Source organism: Schistocerca nitens, chromosome 5 (genome assembly GCF_023898315.1).
Source record: "Schistocerca nitens isolate TAMUIC-IGC-003100 chromosome 5, iqSchNite1.1, whole genome shotgun sequence".
In the NCBI taxonomy this organism is placed as follows: domain Eukaryota; kingdom Metazoa; phylum Arthropoda; class Insecta; order Orthoptera; family Acrididae; genus Schistocerca; species Schistocerca nitens.
The window spans coordinates 315,190,042-315,211,964 of record NC_064618.1 but is presented as its reverse complement, the minus strand read 5'-3'; the positions used below and the strand labels follow the sequence as shown (position 1 = coordinate 315,211,964).

General features: G+C 42.9%; 1 protein-coding gene across 1 annotated transcript in view; it reads left to right on the top strand.

Annotated features, from left to right (window-relative positions):
- Nucleotides 1-15,212, top strand: part of LOC126260423 (translation initiation factor IF-2-like) — a 40,757-nt gene extending 25,545 nt beyond the window's left edge. The window contains exon 2 of the mRNA XM_049957752.1: nucleotides 14,980-15,212. Coding sequence (XP_049813709.1) covers nucleotides 14,980-15,212 — 233 coding nt within the window. The remainder of the gene's footprint in view (nucleotides 1-14,979) is intronic.
- Nucleotides 15,213-21,923: the final 6,711 nt, after the last annotated feature.

The window sequence follows — 21,923 nt, the reverse complement described above, 5'->3', positions numbered from 1 at the left end:
GGGATATCTAATGTGCGTCGTAAATTGTTAAAGAAACAATTGGTAACACATTTCGTGCGCCACCCTGTAATTTCCAACTAAATAACTCGCTAGATACATATAAGACAAATACTTAAATGCTTCCGCACCTCCTTGTGTTACTCTATGATAGGTAATTTAAGGAAGTACGTTATTGGGTTAGATTATATCACAAGCTGCGAGCCACTTATCTTTAGGCTTTCACTGTACTGTAATTTTTTATTGTCAACTTGCCTTAGCAACTAAGCCCGCGGAATGCCTCCAGCAACTTTTAGATTAGGGAGTTGTCAATGAAATGCGAAAACGTATTTTTCTCTCTGGGAAAAAACCTGAAGAACCGTAGCAAAATTTTACGGGTTGGGGATAAAAAGTAAAGTACGGGAAACGTAGAAAGAGGAAGTAGGTGGCACGATTGTACAGACAGGCTCTCTGAGACTTGGAAAGAAGAGTACTCGTAAGTGGAAGCAAATTTTCGTCTTCCGGAACCGTAGACAATGGAACTGTGTGAACAATGTACTGGAAAGTACTAATTTTACCCTTGACTTCGATGTACGCGCACCACGTACACATGCGTTTTGCGTGCAGGTTCAATGGCTTCTGAGAAACTCTCAGAGGATGGGCTGCTAGAATTAAGACGGGAAACCTGAAGTCTGTCTGGCAAGCGCCCAAATTACAGTGAGTTGTAAATATGTAGGACGTCTCGAATCAGTGCCTATACTACATATAGATAGAAATGTGCTGCCCACTGAAGGCACCTCCCTGTTCGTTACTCACTTTCTGAATTCTTAAATAGCACTTTGAACATAAAAGGTGCTTCATATTTGTTTACCCTCATCTTTCCGCCTTTTCATTACATTTCTGCACAAGTAACTGTATACCATAAGGTAATTCAACACTAGGACTGCCTTCGTTGTTACAGTCTTACATTTTGCCTCAGAAAGCAACCGTTCTCTACATTCACCAGCGGGAATAAGGCAATTTGTCTTGAATGATATTATTTCCACGAGTTGTACATCTACATCTACTTGAGTAATCTGCAACTTGCACTTATGTGCATAGCAGAGGCTTCATAGAATCATTCTCACACCATTTCTTGACCGTTCCAATCGCGAATAATACGTGCGAAAAATTAACACAAAACTTTCTATGCACAAGCTCTCTTATTTTATTGCAATGATCATTTCTCCCTATTTGGATGGGAGTAAACAGAATATTTTCGGCATTCCGAGGAAGAAGTTGTTGATGGAAGTTTCGTGAAAACGTCTCACCGCAACGAGTAACGCCTTTGCTTTTACGACTGCCATTCCAACTCACGTAATAGCTGTGACATTCTGTACCCTATTCTACGATAATACTAAAGGAGCTATCATTACACGAACTTTTTCGATGTCCTCCGTCAGTGTTATCCCATACCGTGCAACAATACTCCAGAAGAGTGTCATAAGTGCTTGTAAAGTTGCCGTGTTTTTATTTTGTTGTGTGATTTAGGTTTTCCGTGATTTCCAGAAATCGCTTAATGCAAATGCCGGTATGGTTCTCTCGAAAGGGCACTGCAGCTTTCCTTCTCTGTCCTTCCCTAACACGAGCTTGTGCTCTGTCTCTAAGGACTTCGTTGTCGACGGGACGTTAAACACTAGTCTCCTCCCTCCTCCTTTTGTTGTGTAAGGTAATAGAAACTGAAGGAAGAGCAGGAACGCTGAATGCCGATATGGGCGCAACTCTTCTAGTGGAATGCGGTATGGAGGTAATGTAGAGTGGTAGGGTTTTGGCCGTAATTTTGTTAAAAAATTTAATAAGAAATAAACAACTTTATTGCCACATCAACAAAATCTAAAATATCTGAGCAGCTACCACCAGAATTTAATTTACTCCTGATTTTTGTGGCGGTTCGCCACATAACGTGATAAAAATGATATTGAATAACTTCGCAAATATAACAAAATTGACGTCGTAACGAAATAAATATTATCGCAGAAAAGTAATAGGCTCTGTAATAAATTAATATGATCTGCGAATGTAATTAGAATCTCTGATCTTTTCCAAAAAAGGTCGCCCTCCCTTCCCTTTTGTTTCTTCGTATTGTAGGAAACCATTTTGTGACGAGGCAAGAAAACGTGTAATATTTAGCCTGAGTATAATCAAATATTACTTAAAAGTGTCACTAACGTTTTCCTGTAACAGCTCCTATATACATGAAGTGATAGATTTCAATAACTTATTCAAATTTTACAGGGGGAACATTGGTGCAGTGGTCAGCGCCATTGTTCTAAATGATAACGGCTGAGAGTAGTAATAAATATCTTAATATTTGCTAATATTGACAAACAAAAATAAAACTAAATGTAGGAGAATTCGCTTGATTATTCTTTCTTTGATACAGTAATAGTAATCCGTTTTTCCAAAAGTAAATCATATTTTAGTATAGTGGCTTCAGTGAAGTACTTATGATCCCCGCCTGACTTGAACTACGAGAGTCTCCCTAGCCTTGCATAGACATAAAAGTAACAAAATGAATTACCAAAACTCAACCTTAACAAACCAAGTGTGCGTAATCGCAAGCGCAAATTCCGAACAACAACGGCGATACGATCAGGAGGAATACCTACGCCAATATAAAGAATACGCACGCTTTCTATCAACCAGCAGTGAATTCAGAAAAAGCAGATATGCATGTACACGGAAGTATGCCTATTCCTAATCAGGAACAAACAAGCAGTGAATTAAGAAAGAGCACATATGCATGTAGATAACTAAAACTTAAAACTTATTGTATTAGTGGTGTCTTTTAATATAAAAACATCTTGTAGGGGAAACTAACTGCGAGAAGTACCTCAAAAAAATGGTTCAAATGGCTCTGAGCACTATGGGACTTAACAGCTGTGGTCATCAGTCCCCTAGAACTTAGAACTACTTAAACCTAACTAACCTAAGGACATCACACACATCCATGCCCGAGGCAGGATTCGAACCTGCGACCGCAGCAGTCGCACGGCTCCGGACTGCGCGCCTAGAACCACGAGACCACCGCGGCCGGCGAAGTACCTCAACTGAGTCACTGACATAAATAATTTCCCAATTGGGAAGCAGCCAGAATAACACGAACTCCAACTTTTCATAACATATAGATACCAATACATAAAAGAACCACCACATTTTTATTTTGGAAACAAGGCAACTGATGGTAGAATTTTAAAATCTCCATCTTGTGCAAGGTTCTTCATATTGGAATTACCGTAGAATGCGGTGAAGTGGGACAGATTTTCAGGTTTTGGTAAATTTACCTACCAAGTTTGATTCCCAACTTTATGAAACTTTAAATACATAATCTTTTAAAAACGTTTTATGCTATGTTTGGGTTCATATTTTTAAATATGTTAGATAGAGGGACTGTTTAAAGTGCTGAAATGTGTGTCCCACTTCACCCCATCTGGGGTGAAGTGGGACAGACATTTCTTTGTGTTCAAAATACCCTCAAGTTCACTATGGAGGTGAAGTAGGAGAGGGAAATTACACAAATGAGTATGGTAAGCAGAAATTCTTTTTATTATATGCTACAGTATAAAAAAAGTTTTATAGAGGAAACCTTTTATTTTAAATTCAGGAACTTTTTCTGAATAAAACTTTGAATATGAGACTATTTTAATACACTATAACATGATAATAAGGTCTTACAAATCTATATGCAGCTTTGCTATACTGTTCATCGCTAATTTTCTTTCATCGGACTTTTGCAATGTCAACAATCTTGTACAGTGTTGGGGAGATAAATCTTCCTCCTCTGATGTCTTGATATACGTCAATTTTCCAAACAATATCAGTGTAGAGAACATCTTGGATGTCATTCACTTGAGGGAAATGGAACATTGTCACTTTTTTCCGTACTTTTTTCCTTAGAAATTTTATTTCAACTATTGTGTCCTTTGGTACTCCAACGATTTCTCCCACGTAGAATTTTGTTCGGTGGTCTCGCTCTGTGATGAATTTCACCACAATGAAGTCTCTGGGCTGTTCTCTTGTCGACAATGCAAATTTAGGTTTCATTTTCCTTCTTTTGTTCTTACCTCCAGGAATTTGAATACCTTGTTGGGTACCAATGGACGGCTGGTGCTTGCAGACACTACTATGGTTGGCAGAAGTTGTAGAAACATTCATGACAAAATCTGCAGGAGAAATACTTATACCTGGATGAACATTTACTTTTCTACCTCTGCTTCTTGTGGAATCACTAGATCTGGCTATGACAAACTTTTCAGTCAGAACATCTGTCCAAACTTTCCCAGACTCGGAATGCTGAACTCGACTTGGAATCTTCTGCAGCACTTTTTCAGGACCTAATGGTATTATACCACATGCTCTAAAGGCAGAGGTGATGTTCCTCTGCATATTATGAACCTTCTCCAGTGCTTCCTTCAGTTTTTTTTTGGAAACTGGACTTTAGGCAGACAGCCCTTGTATAGTTTCTTCCAATTCAGCGAAACATCTCTCCATGCTGCTTTAATTGGTCTGAATACTGCAACATCCAAGGGCTGTGTTAGACGTGTAGAATTTGGAGACAGCATTATAAAGGCTATGTTATGATTATGACACAATCTTGTCACTTCCTTAGAGAGATGACTTTGAAGATTGTCCCCTATGACAACTTTTCTTCCATGAACCTTCTCAGATATGGCAGAGCTATTTTGACAAACAATTCTTCAAATAAGGGCACGTCAAACCAAACAGATTTGCTTACTGCATAACGTGAACCTTTAACACCACCTTCTACCCAACTTGGGTAGAGACTTGTGCACGAGGTCTTGTACACAATAAAAGGGGGGAGCATTTCTCCATTAGCAGAAACAGTAAACATCACACTGGTTGACTGGTTGCTATGGTCAGTAACTCTTTCTGGACGTCGAGATCTTCTTACAATGACCCTGAAAGATCCAGGATGATCTGTGAAATTTGTTTCGCCATAGTTTAGAATCCTTTCTGGAGGAATGTCCTTCATATTAGCTTCCAAGTTCTTGAAATATCCAGTAAGGCAGTCTAAATGCCGCCGATGTAAATTTCTTCCAACACCGAGGGTTCGAATTGGCTAATTTTCAGTCGACTAGACGCTGGTGAAGCTCTACGACAAGTGCTAATCAAATTTCGTGCAGATAGTGACTGACAACTTGTATATACAGTTTATTTTCTGGTTCATGAAAAATGAAGGCAACGCAATTAACTAGGTAAACACGTCAATAATAATTCTCTTATAATCATATACACTGACAAAAACTTATATGGCATCACAAGTATACTGAAGCGCCAAAGAAACTGGTATAGGCATGCTTATTCAAATACAGAGCTATTTAAACAGGCAGAATACGGCGCTGCGGTCGGCAACGCCTATATAACTAGTGACTGGCGCAGCTGTTGGATCGGTTACTGCTGCTGCAGTGGCAGGTTATCAAGATTTAAGTGAGTTTGAACGTGGTGTTTAGTCGGCGCACGAGCGATGGGATACAGCATCTCCGAGGTAGCGATGAAGTAGGGATTTTCCCGTACGACATTTCACGAGTGTGTCGTGAACATCTGGGATACGGTAAAACATCAGATCTCCGACTTCACTGCGGCCAGAAGAAGATCCTGCAAGAACAGGACGAACGGCGACTAAAGAGAATCGTTCAACGTGACAAAAGTGCAGTCCTTCCGCTTACTGCTGCAGATATCAATACTGGGCCGTCACCAAGCGTCAGCGTGCGAACCATTCAACGAAACACATCAGTATGAGCTTTCGGACCCGAAGGCCCACTCACGTACCCTTGATGACTGCATGACACAAAGCTTCACGCATCGCCTAGGGCCGTCAACACCAAAGTGGACTGTTGATGACTGGAAACATGTTCCTTGGTCGGACGAATGTCGTTTCGAATTGTATCGAGCGGATGGACGTGTACGGATATGGAGACAACCTCATGAATCCATGGACCCTGCATGTCTGTGTAATGGTGTGGGGGGTGTGCAGTTGGAGTGTTATGGGCCCCCTGATATGTCTAGATACGACTCTGACAGGTGACACGTACGTAATCATCCTGTCTGATCACCTGCATCCATTCCTGTCTATTGTGTATTCCTATGGACTTCGGCAATTCCAGCAGAACAATGCGACGCCCGAACGTCCAGAATTGCTACAGAGTGGCTTCAGGAACACTCTTCTGAGCTTAAACGTTTTCGCTGGCCACCAAGTTCCCCGGACATGAACATTATTGAAAATGTCTGGGATGCCTTGCGACGTGTTGTTCACAAGCTATCACCACCCCCTCGTACTCCTACGGATTTATGGACAGCCCTGCAGGATTCATGGTGTGAACTCCCTCCAGCACTACTTCAGACATTAGTCGAGTCCATGCCACGTCATGCTGCAGCACTTCTACGTGCTCCCGGAGGCCCTACGCGATATTAGGCACGTGTACCAGTTTCTTTGGCTCCTCAGCGTATTTTGTTCAAAAGTGAAATGGTTGTTGATCATTACAGCTGCGATGCCAAATAATTTTATGTCAGTGGCTGCTTGTTGTTCTGGTCTTTAGTGCAAAGATTTATTAATGCAGTTCTACATCCTAGTCTTACTTGTTCACACCATCGTCTCTACCTAACTGCTGTAACCCACTTCTGCTTGAGCCGAGCGGTTCTAGGCGCTTCAGTCCGGAACCGCGAGACTGCTACGGTCGCAGGTTCGAATCCTGCCTCGGGCATGGGTCTGTGTGATGTCCTTAGGTTAGTTAGGTTTAAGTGGTTCCAATTTCTAGGGGACTGATGACCTCAGATGTTAAGTTCCATAGTGCTCAGAGCCATTTCAATTTGTAGGCGAGTTCTGCTCTCTCTCTCTCTCTCTCTGTCTTAGCGGCACACTTCCGTCCATTATTAAAGTAATTATTTCCTCATGTCTCAGGATGTATCCTATCAATGTACGTTTCTTTTGGTCAAGTTTAGTCATAAATTTATTTCCTCCCTAATTCTATAAGTATCTCGTCGCTAGTATTCCAGTCTACCGATTCAATCTTCAGTGTTCTTTCATAGCACTGCATTTCACTACTTTATTTTCTTGTCTTGGCTGAATTTCACTTCCACATAAGGCTGCACTACAAGCACCTACTTTCAGAAGAGATACTCCACCTATTAAATTTACGAGGGACGTTCAGTAAGTAACACAGCACGTTTCTTTTTCTTGGCCAGTTTCGATTGAAAAATGCGGAAATCGTTTTGGGACATGATGCAATATTCTCGCTTCAGCCAATAAAAAGAAGTTCCGATAGGCGGCGGCGCTATATTCAGCCTTCAAAATGGCGTCTGTAACGGAGATGCATTCCAAGAGAGAGCTGTCATTGAGTTTCTTTCGTGGGAAAATCGGAGCAATGCAGATATTGATAGGCGCTCGCAGAATATCTTCGGAGACCTGGCATTGAAAGTCGCGCAGTAAATCGCTGAACGAGCCGTCTGTCATCACCACAACCAAGTCGCACAAACTTTTACGAGCTCCCGCATGCCAGTCTGCTGCAAACAGCTGTGACTCCTGCAGTGTTGAAACGCGCCTACACTCTCATTCGAGGTGATCTACAGATCAGAATCAAATACCGCGGTGCTCAACTGGATGTCTCTGTTGGTAATGCTGACGCTAGCATCCACCAGTTGGGGTTCCTCGTCCCTAACAGAAGACTATAAAGAGCAACGATGGACCATCTGTTTGACCTAGTGAAGGATACACTCCGTAGGAAGCAGTACGTGGTTAAGGGGACTGGAGGGGTGCTGATGCAGCAAGACGTTGTCTCTGACATCGACCAGTAGAGTGGTACTAGATGGCATGCAGGTAGGTGGCGTAAGGCCATCGCATTGAACGGAGATTATGTTGAAAAATAGGGCTTTGTAGCCAAAGGGTGAGAAATAATAAGGTGTTTTGGAATCCTGAATAAAACTAACTTGCTTCTGAAAAAATTTGTTGTGTTACTTATTGAACGCTCCTCGTATATTAGACTTTAACGCATTTATCTTGATTAGAAACGGTTTTCTTGCTACTGGCAGTCAGTATTGTAAATCATGGCTTCTTCTGTCACCATCATTTATTTTGCTGCTCAAACAGTGAATCTCTTCTACTACTTTTAGTGTCTCATGTTTCAATGTAATACCCTCGCCTTCACCTGCTGTAACTCGAATAAATTCCATTACGCTTGTTTTAATGTTGATGTTTCTCCTGTACTCTTCCTTTGAAGATACTGTCCATTCCACAGTCCGTCAATCTGATCTTCCATGTCTTTGCTGTCTTCGACTGAATTGTATTGGCCTCAGCAAAGCTTAGAGATTTTATTTCTTCCCCATGAAATTTGGTACCTTATCTAAATTTTTCGTTGGTTTTCTTTACTGCTTGCTGAATGTGGAGATTAAATAACATGGCGGATAGACTATAAGACAGTCTCATTTTCGATCTGAATTACTGTCTTTCATGTCCTGCAACTCCTGCAACTGCAGTTTCGTTTCTGTAAAAGTTGTAAATAAGGTTTCACGTTCTGCATTTTAAAGAGTTTATTCGAGTCCAAATCATGAAAAATCTTTTCTAAATCTACAAGTGTTGTAAGTATACATTTTTTTTTCTTTTAAATCTAACTTCTAAGACAAGCTGCTAGGTGAGTTTTGGTTCACATATTTCTGTGGAATCCAAACTGATTTTCACTCCGTCTTGCACCTACCATTCCTTCTGTCTTTCTGTTTTCATTTACGACATATTAAACTGCTGGTTTCTTAATATTCAGTGGGTATGGTTATAAAAGCAGCCCTCAGTTTACATTTTGTATATTGATGTAACAGTGCCGGCCGGTGTGGCCGACGGTTCTAGGCGCTTCAGTCTGGAACCGGCAACCGCTACGGTCGCAGGTTCGAATCCTGCCTCGATCATGGATGTGTGTGATGACCTTAGGTTAGTTAGGTTTAAGTAGTTCTAAGTTCTACGGGACTGATGACCTCAGATGTTAAGTCCCATCGTGCTCAGAGCCATTTGAACCATTTTGATGTAACAGTATTAATTAAGTACATTCGGTTGATAGTTTGTCATTATGATTTTCAGCCCGAAGACTGGTTTGATGCAGCTCTCCGTGCTACTCTAACCTGTGTAAGCTCCTTAATCTCCGAGTAACTACTGCAACCTACATACTGCTGAATCTACGTACTGTATTCACCTCTTGGTCTTCCTCTGCAATGTTTACTTCACACACTTTCCTCCAATGGCTCAAATGGCTCTCAGCACTATGGGACTTAACTTCTGAGGTCATCAGTCCCCTAGAACTTAGAACTACTTAAACCAAACCATCCTAAGGACATCACACACATCCATGCCCGAGGCAGAATTCGAACCTGCGACCGTAGCGATAGCGCGGTTGCAGACTGTAGCGCCTAGAACAGCTCGGCCACCCCGGCCGGCTTTCCTCCAATATTAAAGTGCTATACTGCTACTTGATGTTTCAGAATGTGTCCTATATCCAATCCCTCCTGATAGTCAAATTGTGCCACAATGTCGTTTTCTCCTCAATTCTGTTCAGCACCTCCTTATAGCAACGCAATATACTCATCCAGTTTCCAACATAATTCTTGTTTCTTTATGGACCTGATAACGGATCGAAACTGGCAGAGAGTAAAAAGATATTTTTGAGCGGTAACTTATACAGGGTAAACTTGAAATCTACTGACAAAATTTCGGAAGTTGTTTATATTTTTTGAGTATTACGATTTTCGGTAGTTCGTTACAACCTAAATGCATTTCATTTGATCTTTTAAACCCATTTGTCTTCGTGTCTATATTGCATTGAAAATGTCTTCAAAACATGCAAGTTTATGTCATTTCAGGAAACAAACTTGTTCCTTTCGCCCAGTATACGAGGTTGATAACAGTAACGCCCACTTTACTCTTCGCCCTCAAACTTCTATTCATTACTGGTCGGTTCTGTCTCGAGTTTGTCTTTAACGGCAGTGTTAGCTGTGCACTAACAGTCAAATGGCTCGAATGACTCTAAGCACTATGGGACTTAACATCTGGGGTCATCAGCCCCTAGACTTAGAACTACTTAAACATAACTAACCTAAGGACACCACACACATCCATGCCCGAGGCAGGATTTGAACCTGCGACTGTAGCAGCAGCGCGGTCTGGACTGAAGCTCCTACAACCGCTCGGTCACAGCGGCCGGTCACTAACAGTCATACACGGCAGTTTGAATAACTTCTATGGCGAAGAGTTGGCCGATATGCATCTCTTGTACAGTCTCCTGAATACTGTCGAAGAGGAGCAGAGTTATTTTTGCAGCAAGAGCAACCATATCACCAGTACGTTTTTATCGTGTGAGAGATGTTAATTGGCCTGTGTTTTGTGTTGAACTTTTTGATGACTCGATATTAAAGGCTTCTCAGTGTTTCACAGAAACAAACGAAACTGTGGTTAGAAATTGAATAAATCATAGTAGCACTATTACTCCGGAACGACCCACCGAACACGACGCTTAAAAAAATCTCTGAACTAGCCCTGAAATTTTGTAAGTGCAGTTCGAGATCACCCTTTATTGGTGAGCGCGATGTAATTTCAACTACTACGAAATATTAGCTCTTAAAGGCTGTCGACGTAGAAGTCAGTATATTTATTCGCTTAGCTCACAGTAGTACATAAAAAAAGTGAAATGCTTAAGATGGCGATAAGAAAATAATTTAAAACAAAGCCATATGCAGGAATTTGAAGTAGTGGCGGAAGCAGAATACACTGGTCAGCCAAAATATTGTAACTACCCATCATGAGACTGAATGCCACATTGTGGCGTTGTGGACAGGAGATGCGGCAAGAAATATTCATTCTTTTAAATAATAATAAAAATAAAACGAACGACGTACCACGAAGAAATTATCCGAATGTGATGGAAATTGTTAGATGCGATGTACATTTACAGAAAAAATGATTATAGTTTCAGAAAAAAATTGACGATTTATTCAAGAGAAAGAGCTTCACAAATTGAGCAAGTCAATAACACGTTGCTCCATCTCTGGCACTTATGCAAGCTGTTATTCTTTTGAATAAGTCATCCAGTTTTCTGAAATTTTAATCACTTGTTTGTTTGCACATGTACATCACATCTACTGGTTTCCTTCCAATTCGGATAATTCCTTCGTTGTTGACCACTTTTTTGTGTTTGAGTGTACTTTAGTGCATTGGTAAGAGAGCTGGACTCGTTGCAGGTGGAGAGATGGAAATCTGTTCGACGGAAACGCCTAGTGGTGCGACTAAAGTTGTTGGCTTGGCTTTTCTGTGGATTTACTTGATGTCTCCATGTGTTACATCATCGGAATGGGAGATTCAAATGGCATTGGATGGAGATATGGGGGAGTTGAAGGCTGTGGTGAGTGATTAGGTAGGTAGTGTCGGCAGCATATTGCAGGAGGTAGTTTGGGGGGGGGGGGGGGGCGGTTTGGGAATGTCTGCAACGTACAGGATGTACATCTACATCTACATGATTACTCTGCTATTCACAATAATGTGCCTGGTAGAGGGTTCAATGAACCACCTTCTTGCTATCTCTCTACCGTTCCACTCTCGAATGGCACGCGGGAAAAACGAGATCTTAAATTTTTCTGTGCGGGCCCTGATTCCTCTTATTTTATCGTGATAATCATTTCTCCCTATGTAGATGGGTGCCAACAGAATGTTTTCGCAATCGGAGGAGAAAACTGGTGACTGAAATTTCATGAGAAGATACCGTCGCAACGAAAAATGCCTTTGTCTTAATGATTGCCACTCCAATTCACGTATCATGTCTATGACACTATCTCCCCTATTTCGCGATAATACACAACAAACTGCCCTTCTTTGTACTTTTTCGATGTCATCCGTCGGTCCCACCTGATGCGGATCCCACACCGCACAGCAATACTGCAGAATAGGGCGGACAAGTGTAGTGTAAGCAGTCTCTTTGGTAGACCTGTTGCACCTTCTAAGTGTTCTGCCAATGAATCGCAGTCTTTGATTTGCTCTACCCACAATATTATCTATGTGATCCTTCCAATTTAGGTTATTTGTAATTGTAATCCCTAAGTATTTAGTTGAATTTACAGCTCTCAGATGTGTGTGACTTATCGCGTAATCGAAATTTAGCTGATTTCGTTTAGCACTCATGTGAATAACTTCACGCTTTTCTTTATTCAGGGTCAATTGCCACTTTTCGCACCATACATATATCTTATCTAAATCATTTTGCAAGTCGTTTTGATCATCTGATGACTTTACAAGACGGTAAATGACAGCATCATCTGCAAACAATCTAAGACGGCTAAGCAGATTGTCTCCTATGTCGTTAATATAGATCAGGAACAAAAAAGGGCCTATAACACTTCCTTGGGGAATGCCGGATATTACTTCTGTTTCACTCGATGATTTTCCGTGTATTACTACGAACTGTGACCTTTCTGACGGGGAATCACGAATCCAGTCGCACAACTGAGGCGATACTCCGTAGGCACGCATTTTGGTTAGAAGACTCTTGTGAGGAACGGTGTCGAAAGCCTTCTGGAAATCTAAAAATATGGAATCTATCTGACACCCGCTGTCGATAGCACTTAATTTCTTCATCAGTATAAAGAGCTAGTTGTGTTTCACGAGAACGATATTTTCTGAATCCGTGTTGACTATGCGTCAATAAATCGTTTTCTTCGAGGTACTTCATAATGTTCGAATACAGTATATGTTCTAAAACGGTGTCGAAAGCCTTCTGAGCGGGGAAAGGACCGAACCTTACGGCAGTCCTGCATTTGAGTGACATATGATGGAGCAGGTGTCGTTGATTGTGAGACACTTAGGACGGTGGTGAAAAGTTTGAAGAGCAGAATTCCATACTGGGTCAAAAACATTTTGCATGTCAGGAAAGGTAAATATAGCGGTTTTCCGGTTATTTAGGTGGTAGGAGATAAGGTTTAAAAGTTGAAGTAGTTAGTCACCTTTGATACAGTTGGGACAAATGTCACATTCTTCGTACATCCATAGTTGAAATGGAGGACAGTGTGACGTCAGCTGGTATAAATTTATATTAAAAATGAATAAATTCCTCCAGATGTATTTAAGGTGTCGATTTTATTTTCGCAACTAGTTTCAACGCTGTAACAACGTCATCTTCAGGCCCATACACTTGTTGACGTCAACTGCGTGCGGCTAATACTAGAAGTCAGCCCCACGCAGTTGACGTCAGTAAGTGTATGGGTCTGAAGATGATGATGTTACAGTGTTGAAACTACACTACTGGCCATTAAAATTGCTACAACAAGAAGAAATGCAGATGAGAAACGGGTATTCATTGGACAAATATATTATACTAGAACTGACATGTGATTACATTTTCACGCAATTTCGGTGCATAGATCCTGAGAAATCAATGCCCAGAAGAACCACCTCTGGCCGTAATAACGGCCTTGATATGCCTGGGCATTGAGTCAAACAGATCTTGGATGGCGTGTACATGTACAGCTGCCCATGAAGCTTCAACACGATACCACAGTTCATCAAGAGTAGTGACTTGCGTATTGTGACGAACCAGTTGCTCGGCCACCATTGACCAGACGTTTTCAATTGGTTAGAGATCTGGAGAATGTGCTGGCCAGGGCAGCAGTCGAACATTTTCTGTACCCAGAAAGGCCCGTACAGGGCCTGCAACATGCGGTCGTGCATTATCCTGCTGAGATGTAGGGTTTTGCAGGGATCGAATGAAAGGTAGAGCCACGAGTCGTAACACGTCTGAAATGTAACGTCCACTGTTCAAAGTGCCGTCAATGCCAACAAGAGGTGCCCGAGACGTGTAACCAATGGCACCCCATACCAACACGCCAGGTGATAAAGAATACACGTTTCCAATGTGCGTTCACCGCGATGTCGCCAAACACGGATGCGACCATCATCTGGATTCATCCGAGAAAATGACGTTTTGCCATTCGTGCACCCAGGTTTGTCGTTGAGTACACCATCGCAGGCACTTCTGTTTGTGACGCAGCGTCAATGGTAACCGCAGCCATGGTCTCCGAGCTGATAGTCCATGTTGCTGCAAACGTCGTCGAACTGTTCGTGCAGATGGTTGTTGTTTTGCAAACGTCCATTTGTTGACTCAGGGATCTAGACGTGGCTGCACGATCCGTTACAGCAATGCGGATAAGATGCCTGTCATCTCGACCGCAAGTGATACGAGGCCGTTGGGATCCAGCACGGCGTTCTGTATTACCCTCCTGAACCCACCGATTCCATATTCTGCTAACAGTCATTGGATCTCGACGAACGCGAGCAACAATGTCGCGATACGATAAACAGTAATCGCGATTGGCTATAATCCGACCTTTATCAAAGTCGGAAACGTGATGGTACGCATTTCTCCTCCTTACACGAGGCATCACAACAACGTTTCAGCAGGCAACGCTCGTCAACTGCTTTTTGTGTATGAGAAATCGGTTAGAAACTTTCCTCATGTCAGCACGTTTTAGGTGTCGCCACCGGCGCCAACCTTGTGTGAATGCTCTGAAAAGCTAATCATTGCATATCACAGCATCTTCTTCCTGTCGTTTAAATTTCGCGTCTGTAGCACGTCTTCTTCGAGGTGTAGCAATTGTAATGGCCAGTAGTGTAGTTGCCAAAGTAAAATCGACACCTCAAATACAGCTGGTAGAATTTCTTCATTTTTAATATAAAAACCACATTGGATCGTGGGAATGTGTAGGCGGATTGCAAGGTGCTGGTGGGTTCGTTGGGTAACAATGGATTGAAATATTTGGCTGCAAACTGCCTTGAGGTCAGCGAAATGGTTCGCGGAAGCCATAAAAGTGTGATATGGCCGTGACAACGTGTAAGACTTTGGCAGACAGCGTACCCAGCCCCGCCGCCACGTCTTGTCCCTTCTAGCAGAACAAAGAGGCACTGGAAATAACAGCCACTGTGCGCAGTGCACAGCGCTGGGAACGCCGGAGCCCTTGCAGCTCGAGATAACGGCGGGCCGGCGCGCCTCTCTCCAGTATGCACGCACGCCCGTGACCATACGGCTGCGTCTGCTACGCGCATGCGCCTCCGCTGCCCCTGTCCGGAAGCGGCGCGCGGCGCGCGGCAGAAGTGTGCCGGCCCTGTGCTAGCGCAGCTGTGGCGGCGCGGTGTTTGCTCGCGCGCCGTGACGAGCCGCTAGCGGCCCAGTTCGCGCGACCCTGCGGATCACGACCAGCGGCCGGCAGCTTCCCACGACAGCTGCGGCCGCCTACACGCGACGGGGTTCTGCTAGCGGTGACGAAGCGGATCTCCAGTAGCGCTGAATCACCGCATCTCACGAAGAGCAAGTTGGGCGGTACACACGATAGGTAACGGGCCAATAGGTACAGCAGGAGGAGGGAAGAGGATTAGGGCTTAGCGCCCCGAGCAGACCGAGGTCGTTAGAGATGGAGCACGAGCCTCGCATTGTTCAAGAATAGCGGGGAAAAATCAAGACAGCATCATATGATTTGTCGTTCGAGAAGAAGCGTCCTACAATGTATAATAAAGGCCTTTAAATGTCTCTGAAAAATAGTTATGTGCCACAAGGGAAGTCGGGTTACGTTTATGTTCAAGAACCAAGAGGAAACAATAACAACGGAAGAACAGCAGAAAAATACTCGGATTAAAAAGGGTGAAAGACAGCGATACACTCGTTTACCCTTACCCTTCAAAGTGTACATTGAAAATGCAATGACGAAAATGAAAGCAAATGTATCACAGTATTGGAAGATGTGGGGTTTGGGCTAGAGGTTGTGCAAGCTTGGGCTTATTTTACAATGGCATTTATTAACAAACACGTATTTACACATAGCCGGCCGGAGTGGCCGAGCGGTTCTAGGCGCTACAGTCTGGAGCCCCGCGACCGCTATGGTCGCAGGTTCGAATCCTGCCTCGGGCTTGGATGTGTGTGATGCCCTTAGGTTAGTTAGGTTTAAGTAGTTCTAAGTTCTAGGGGACTGATGACCTCAGATGTTAAGGCCCATAGTGCTCAGAGCCATTTGAACCATTTATTTACACATAAATGGCATCAACTGAAAGTCTTGGCAGTTAATATCAGATTGAACAGCATTCTCCACCTTTAACAAAAATACAGGCATTCATGTTCACTTATTTTGCGGTGGTTGCTTGAGCGAAGAACCAACGGCATACCAGACACAAAACAAGACCTTCCCCTTGTTCCCCCGAAAACTTAAGATATTTGAAAGGTGCGATAAGCAAAACGTCTCTTTCATTGAAGCTCTCGAGTCCTCTAACACTGGACACTTTGTCTCCTGGTTACCGCACAATTGCTACCGTCACCCAACCATTTCCATGATCATTTGCTTCAAGGTTATCCAAAGTAAAATTTAATGTGCTCAAATGGGTCTGAGCACTATGAGACTTAACTTCTGAGGTCATCAGTCCCCTAGAACATAGAACTACTTAAACCTAACTAAACTAAGGACATCACACACATCCATGCCCGAGGCAGGATTCGAACCTGTGACCGTAGCAGTCGCGTGGTTCCAGACTGAAGCGCCTAGAACTTTGTTGTTAATCCGCGACGCAGATTTGCTCCACATCAGGCTCGCCTCCTAGAGACCTGAGTCGAACCTGTAACAGTCATGTAGTTTTAGAAAATACAACAGCAACTGGAAGTCTTCAGCAATTTCAGTACTGGCGACATAATAACTTCTCCCTGACAACATCTGTCAGATGTTCAATAGCACATTCTTTCTTTCTTTCTCTTACGCCTTTTCCCGCAGTTTTCGCAGGGTCGGCATGGTTACAACGGATTTGGCATGGTTAATGGAAAGGAATGGCTGAATGCCCTTCCTGCCGCCACCCCATCCCCCCCTCCCCTCCCCTCCCCCCCCCTCCCCAGGACGGAATCAGTGTACCCCAGCTGTGTGCGTCTAGGGTAAGTCAGGAAAGAGTGCGAACGTTTTCAAATGTCTGTGAGTCGTGCAACTGAGGCGGAACTTGGGGACCAGCCCGGTATTCATCTAGCGGGATGTGGAAAACCGCTGAAAAACCACATCCAGGCTCGCCGGCATACCGGCCCTCGTCGTTAATCCGCGGAGGATGCTAAGTTCACCGGACTTGGATACGATGTGACGTCATTATGACGTATACACGCCACATCGAAAACGATAGAAACCGTATATCGACTATTCGACTTTTGTGAACTTTCGAGAGATTGTGACAGGGTAGCGCTGTGTTCTGCGCCATTCGTTTAAATGCGTTTTGCGTTCCTTGCGTTTCAATCGTGTATTGTACTGTGTTTGTGTCCTGTGCGTTGTTTTTCGTTTGCTCGTCTCTAATGATGTGTTCAGCATTCGAGAGACTAATGAGAGAATAGCTTACCACCATGGAATGCTTTGACACTGCATTCAATCATTTCATACGTCAATCAGTACTAGACACTAACTTTTGGTTAAGATTACATGGAGAAATCCACTTCCCCTCGTATTTCATCTCCGGTCGACGATTTTTCTTCAACAATGCCTCATATTTTTCTTTTTAAGTTCGAAATTCAATCATTCTACACATCAGTCATTACTGGACACTAAGGTACCTGTCTCTGCGGTCCGAGTGTAAAATTACTTGGAATTATGGTTGATAAAAGATTATCTTGGTATGGACATATAAATTACTTAGCTAACAAACTTGCACGAGTTCTCTTTCAGCTATATAAATTAAGAAAAAAAAGTCAGCAAGAGTATGCTGCTACAATCTAATATGTACGGACAAGACCAATTGTATGAAACCATACTAAAATGTTGATAATAAATAAATATTATTTTCGGCGCAAGCATTCAATACAACAATCACACAATCTAATCTGGTTGGGACATAAGAAGACTTCACTTTTTTACGTGGTGTTTTCAAGGCCACTGTCAGAAATATTTCTATTAATATCCAGCTCTTTTATTTTGGCGAAATACATATACGCTACCACACTGAGCTGCTTTCAGAATCGCACGTGTCAAAACAAGCCACTAGCTGACGACAGTTTAGAATCTCGAACGTTCATAAAAGTCGATAGGTGTGTTAATCGACTAAAGCGTATATACGTCATAATGACGTCACATCATATCCAGGTTGGGTGAACTTAGCATCCTCCTTAATCCGCCGGGCGGATTCGATCCGGTGCCGGCGCGCCTACTCGAGTCCAGGAAGCAGCGACTGTTTGTGTTAGCTACGCTGAACACACAACAAGTGTGGCCAGCGCTTCGTACAAGGCCCACAGCCTCCCCACACTAATCGCCTGCTGGACGTAGTGGCCTCAAGTTGTTGTCATCGCGTCTGCTCCGTACCACGGGCCTGCACATCCAGGACCTGCGCAATGGCAGACAGACCTGGGCATTCCATCAACGGCTTACCCTGTCGAAGAGCCACGGGATTGTCCGTCACTATCACAGCGGCCACAGCGCTGACCTCTAGATGATATTCACAGCACTTTTCCTTGCAGCAGATTGCCCACCACTGAACAACGCTGTCGCAGCACAGATTGGAGTGGCGCTGCTGGTGGCCACACATCACCAAACGGACTCTCTCATGAGACTCGCAAACACCAGAACCACGCAAGTTCGACCCACTAGGTTGGTGGCAAGAGTAGTTTTCCGCGAAATTCAGTTTCACGGCACAATAGATTCAGGATTGGAATTAAAATTAAAATTGAAAGGGTACCAGTGATAAGATACTCTGATATATTGCTATTCTCTATGAAAGTGAGGAGGAATTGCAGGATCTGTTGAATGGAATCAACAGTCTAATAAACATAGAGCAAATCAAAGACATACGAAAGTGATGAGGAGCAGCGGAACTGGGATTAGTGATAAACCTGACATCAAATTGGGGACCACGTAGTAGAAGAAATTAAGCTTTGATTTAAACTGGCGTATCACAAACGAAGCAATGAGGATGAAAGAAGTAGACTAACACAGACGAAGAGTGCATTCCTACATAAAAGAAGCCTATTATCATCAAACACAGGACTTAATTGAGGAAGGTATTTGTGTCAATGGGAGGCTAGGCCACACTTTACAAGGAAGTAAATAATGGGCTGTGAAAACCGTAAAAGAAGGAAATCGTACTATTAGAGACAAGTTACAGATGGGTGCTAAAAACTAAATGCTTTCCTAAGACGAGGAGCTCCTATGGTGAATTGGCGAAGGGAAATAATATGCGTGAATCATTAGAAGAAAGGGCAACATGATGATACATTGGTTAAATCATCAGCAAATAAATTCCATGGGTTTAGAGGAAGCTGTAAATAGAAAAACTGATCTGGAAAAAAGAAAATGTAATTTATCAAGGAAAAAATTGAGTACATAGTGTGCAAATGCTACTCTCAGATGGAGAAGTTTGCACTGGAGGAGAATTCGTAGCTGACCACATCAGACTAGTCAAAACCTGATAAAAGGAAAAGAAGTCTATGCTCTTTTCGAAAGAACCAGACTGAAAAGCGTCTTAAACGAATTCGTGATACTTCTTATTTTTATCTATTGCTGTAATTCTTGACAGGTATCACTTAGAATTAAAAACAGAATTTTTAAGTCTGCCACCTGCGATGGGCTGAGGCCTAGAAGGGTTATTGTACTATGAGGGGTTGTAGAAATATGTTGTGTCTTGGAAATAAAGCATTTCTTTGGCTAAGTGTGAGGAATGAATCTTGAAAGTTTGGCAGAATCATTTTCTTACGACCGGCATATGATACGTCTATCATTTGACGAAAACAGAGCTAAGATAACTGAGTATTTGCACATCACTTTCGTCACGATTGAATCGACCGATTAAAAATGTAACACGCCTATGAAATGTTTCGATATCTTCCTTTAATCTGACCTGGTTTGGACATGGGACATTCAACCAGTACTCAAGAACAGGCCATGCAAGAATTCTGTACGCTGTTGTCTTTTTGTTTTCGGGGTTGTCAGTCTACTGACTCGTTTGATGAGATTCACCACGACCTCCTCTCACGTGCTATCCTCCTTATTTCAGGGTAGTACTGACACCTAATGCCTCAATTATTTATTGAATGTACTCCAATCTCTTTCAGCTACAGGTTTTGTCCTCTCCATCTCCCTCTAGTGCAATGGAAGTTATTCCTTGGTGTCTTACGTGTGTCCTATCATGCTATACCTCTTCGTTGTCCGTGTTTTCCGGAACATCTCCTCGCCGATTCTGCGGAGTGCCTATTAATTTCTTACCTTATTAAACCATCTAATTTTCAACATCCTTCTGCACCACCACATCTCAAATGCCTGAATTCTGATCTTTTCCGTTTTTCTCACTGTCTATGGCTTCCATATTATGCTGTGCTCCAAACGTACATTCTCAGAAATTACTTCCTCAAAATAAGGTTTATGTTTGGCACTAGCAGACTTCTTTTGGCCCGGAATGATCTCTTTGCTTGTGTTACTCTGCATTTTATGTTCTTATCACTCCATCGTTTTGCTTCCACGTAGCTTAATTTCTTCGTTTTGTGTACTTCGTGAGCCCGTATTTGATGTTAAGCTTACCGCTAATGTAATTTGGTCTGCTCCCCACTATTGTCATTTTTCGTCGGTTTAATCTCGATCCATTATCAAGCGAAACAGACCACCATCTCTGATTGTGCCACAGTTCTCACACTTATCAACCCATGCTATCCTTGGAAATGATTGGACTTTATTTTGGAAAGTCTGCTGGTATATTTCCAGTCTTGTAGCTTCTATAAACCAACTTGAATAGTACTTTGGTTGCTATTTCCCCCAATGATTTTAAAAATTTCGAATCCTATTTCTTTTATCGTTTCAACAGTTTCTCCCCCTTCTAGAGGCCTTCAGTGTACTCTTTCCAGCTATCTGGTTTCTTCTCTGCGTTTAACAGCGGAATTCCTCTTTCCCTCTTGGACTTTTAATGTTAAGGGCTCTGCTTTAAATTTCACCAAAAGTCGTTTTGACTCTTCTATATGCTGAATCTGTTCTTCAGACGTCAATTTCACTTTCGATCTGAGACTGTATCTGCTCCTGGGTATATTTCACAATCCAGTGTCTGACTTCGTGATTTCTTCACTGAAAACCTCCGGGCTGATAGGCCGTGGTCGATCTATAAGACTCTCCCTTGACGTTTTGTGTCCGACTGCGGGATACATCTTCCGAGGTAAAGCGGCTAACTGCAGTCGGAGACTAAACGTCAGAGGAGAGTTTTATACACCTACCACGCCTATCAGCCCGGAAGTTTTAAGTGTACACAATACCGATCGTGAAAGCCTACATTGTTCGTGATCTCTGTCTGACCATATAATTTAAACTAAATCTTCCTATATCGACAGGCGTTTTCCAAATATACCTCCTCCTCCTGTGAACAGCCGTTTTGGAATGAAACTCTCTGTTCGGTTCCTAAAAATAAACATTATTAAAAGTGGCTGATTGCTACTTTTACTTTATTGTAGGAACTAGCCTTTTCTCTGCAGCCTCACTCGTGTAAGCATCTGAGACATATGTTGCACACATCTCCTCGTCCATACCCTCTCTGTCTCACCACGTCCTCCTACTCCCTCTCTGTCCATTTTCTCTGTCCGTCTGCTCTTCGAACATATCAACCTCTCTCTCCCTCTGTCCATGTGTTTTTCCCTACCCTCTGTCTACTACCTCTCCGTGCCTATCTCTTCTCCTCCTCTCTCTGCACATCGCCTCCCGCCCTCTCTCTCTGTCCGTATTCTCCTCGCCTTTCTCTGTCTGTACATTATCTTTTACTGCACCTCTCTGTCTGTCAGCTCTTCCTTCCCCATTTCTCTCTGTCCATAACCTCCTCTTCCTCCTCTCTTTGTCGATCTTGTCCTCTCCTACTCCTTATCCATTTCTTCCTGCCCACTCTTCCTACCTCCTCCTCCCCACCT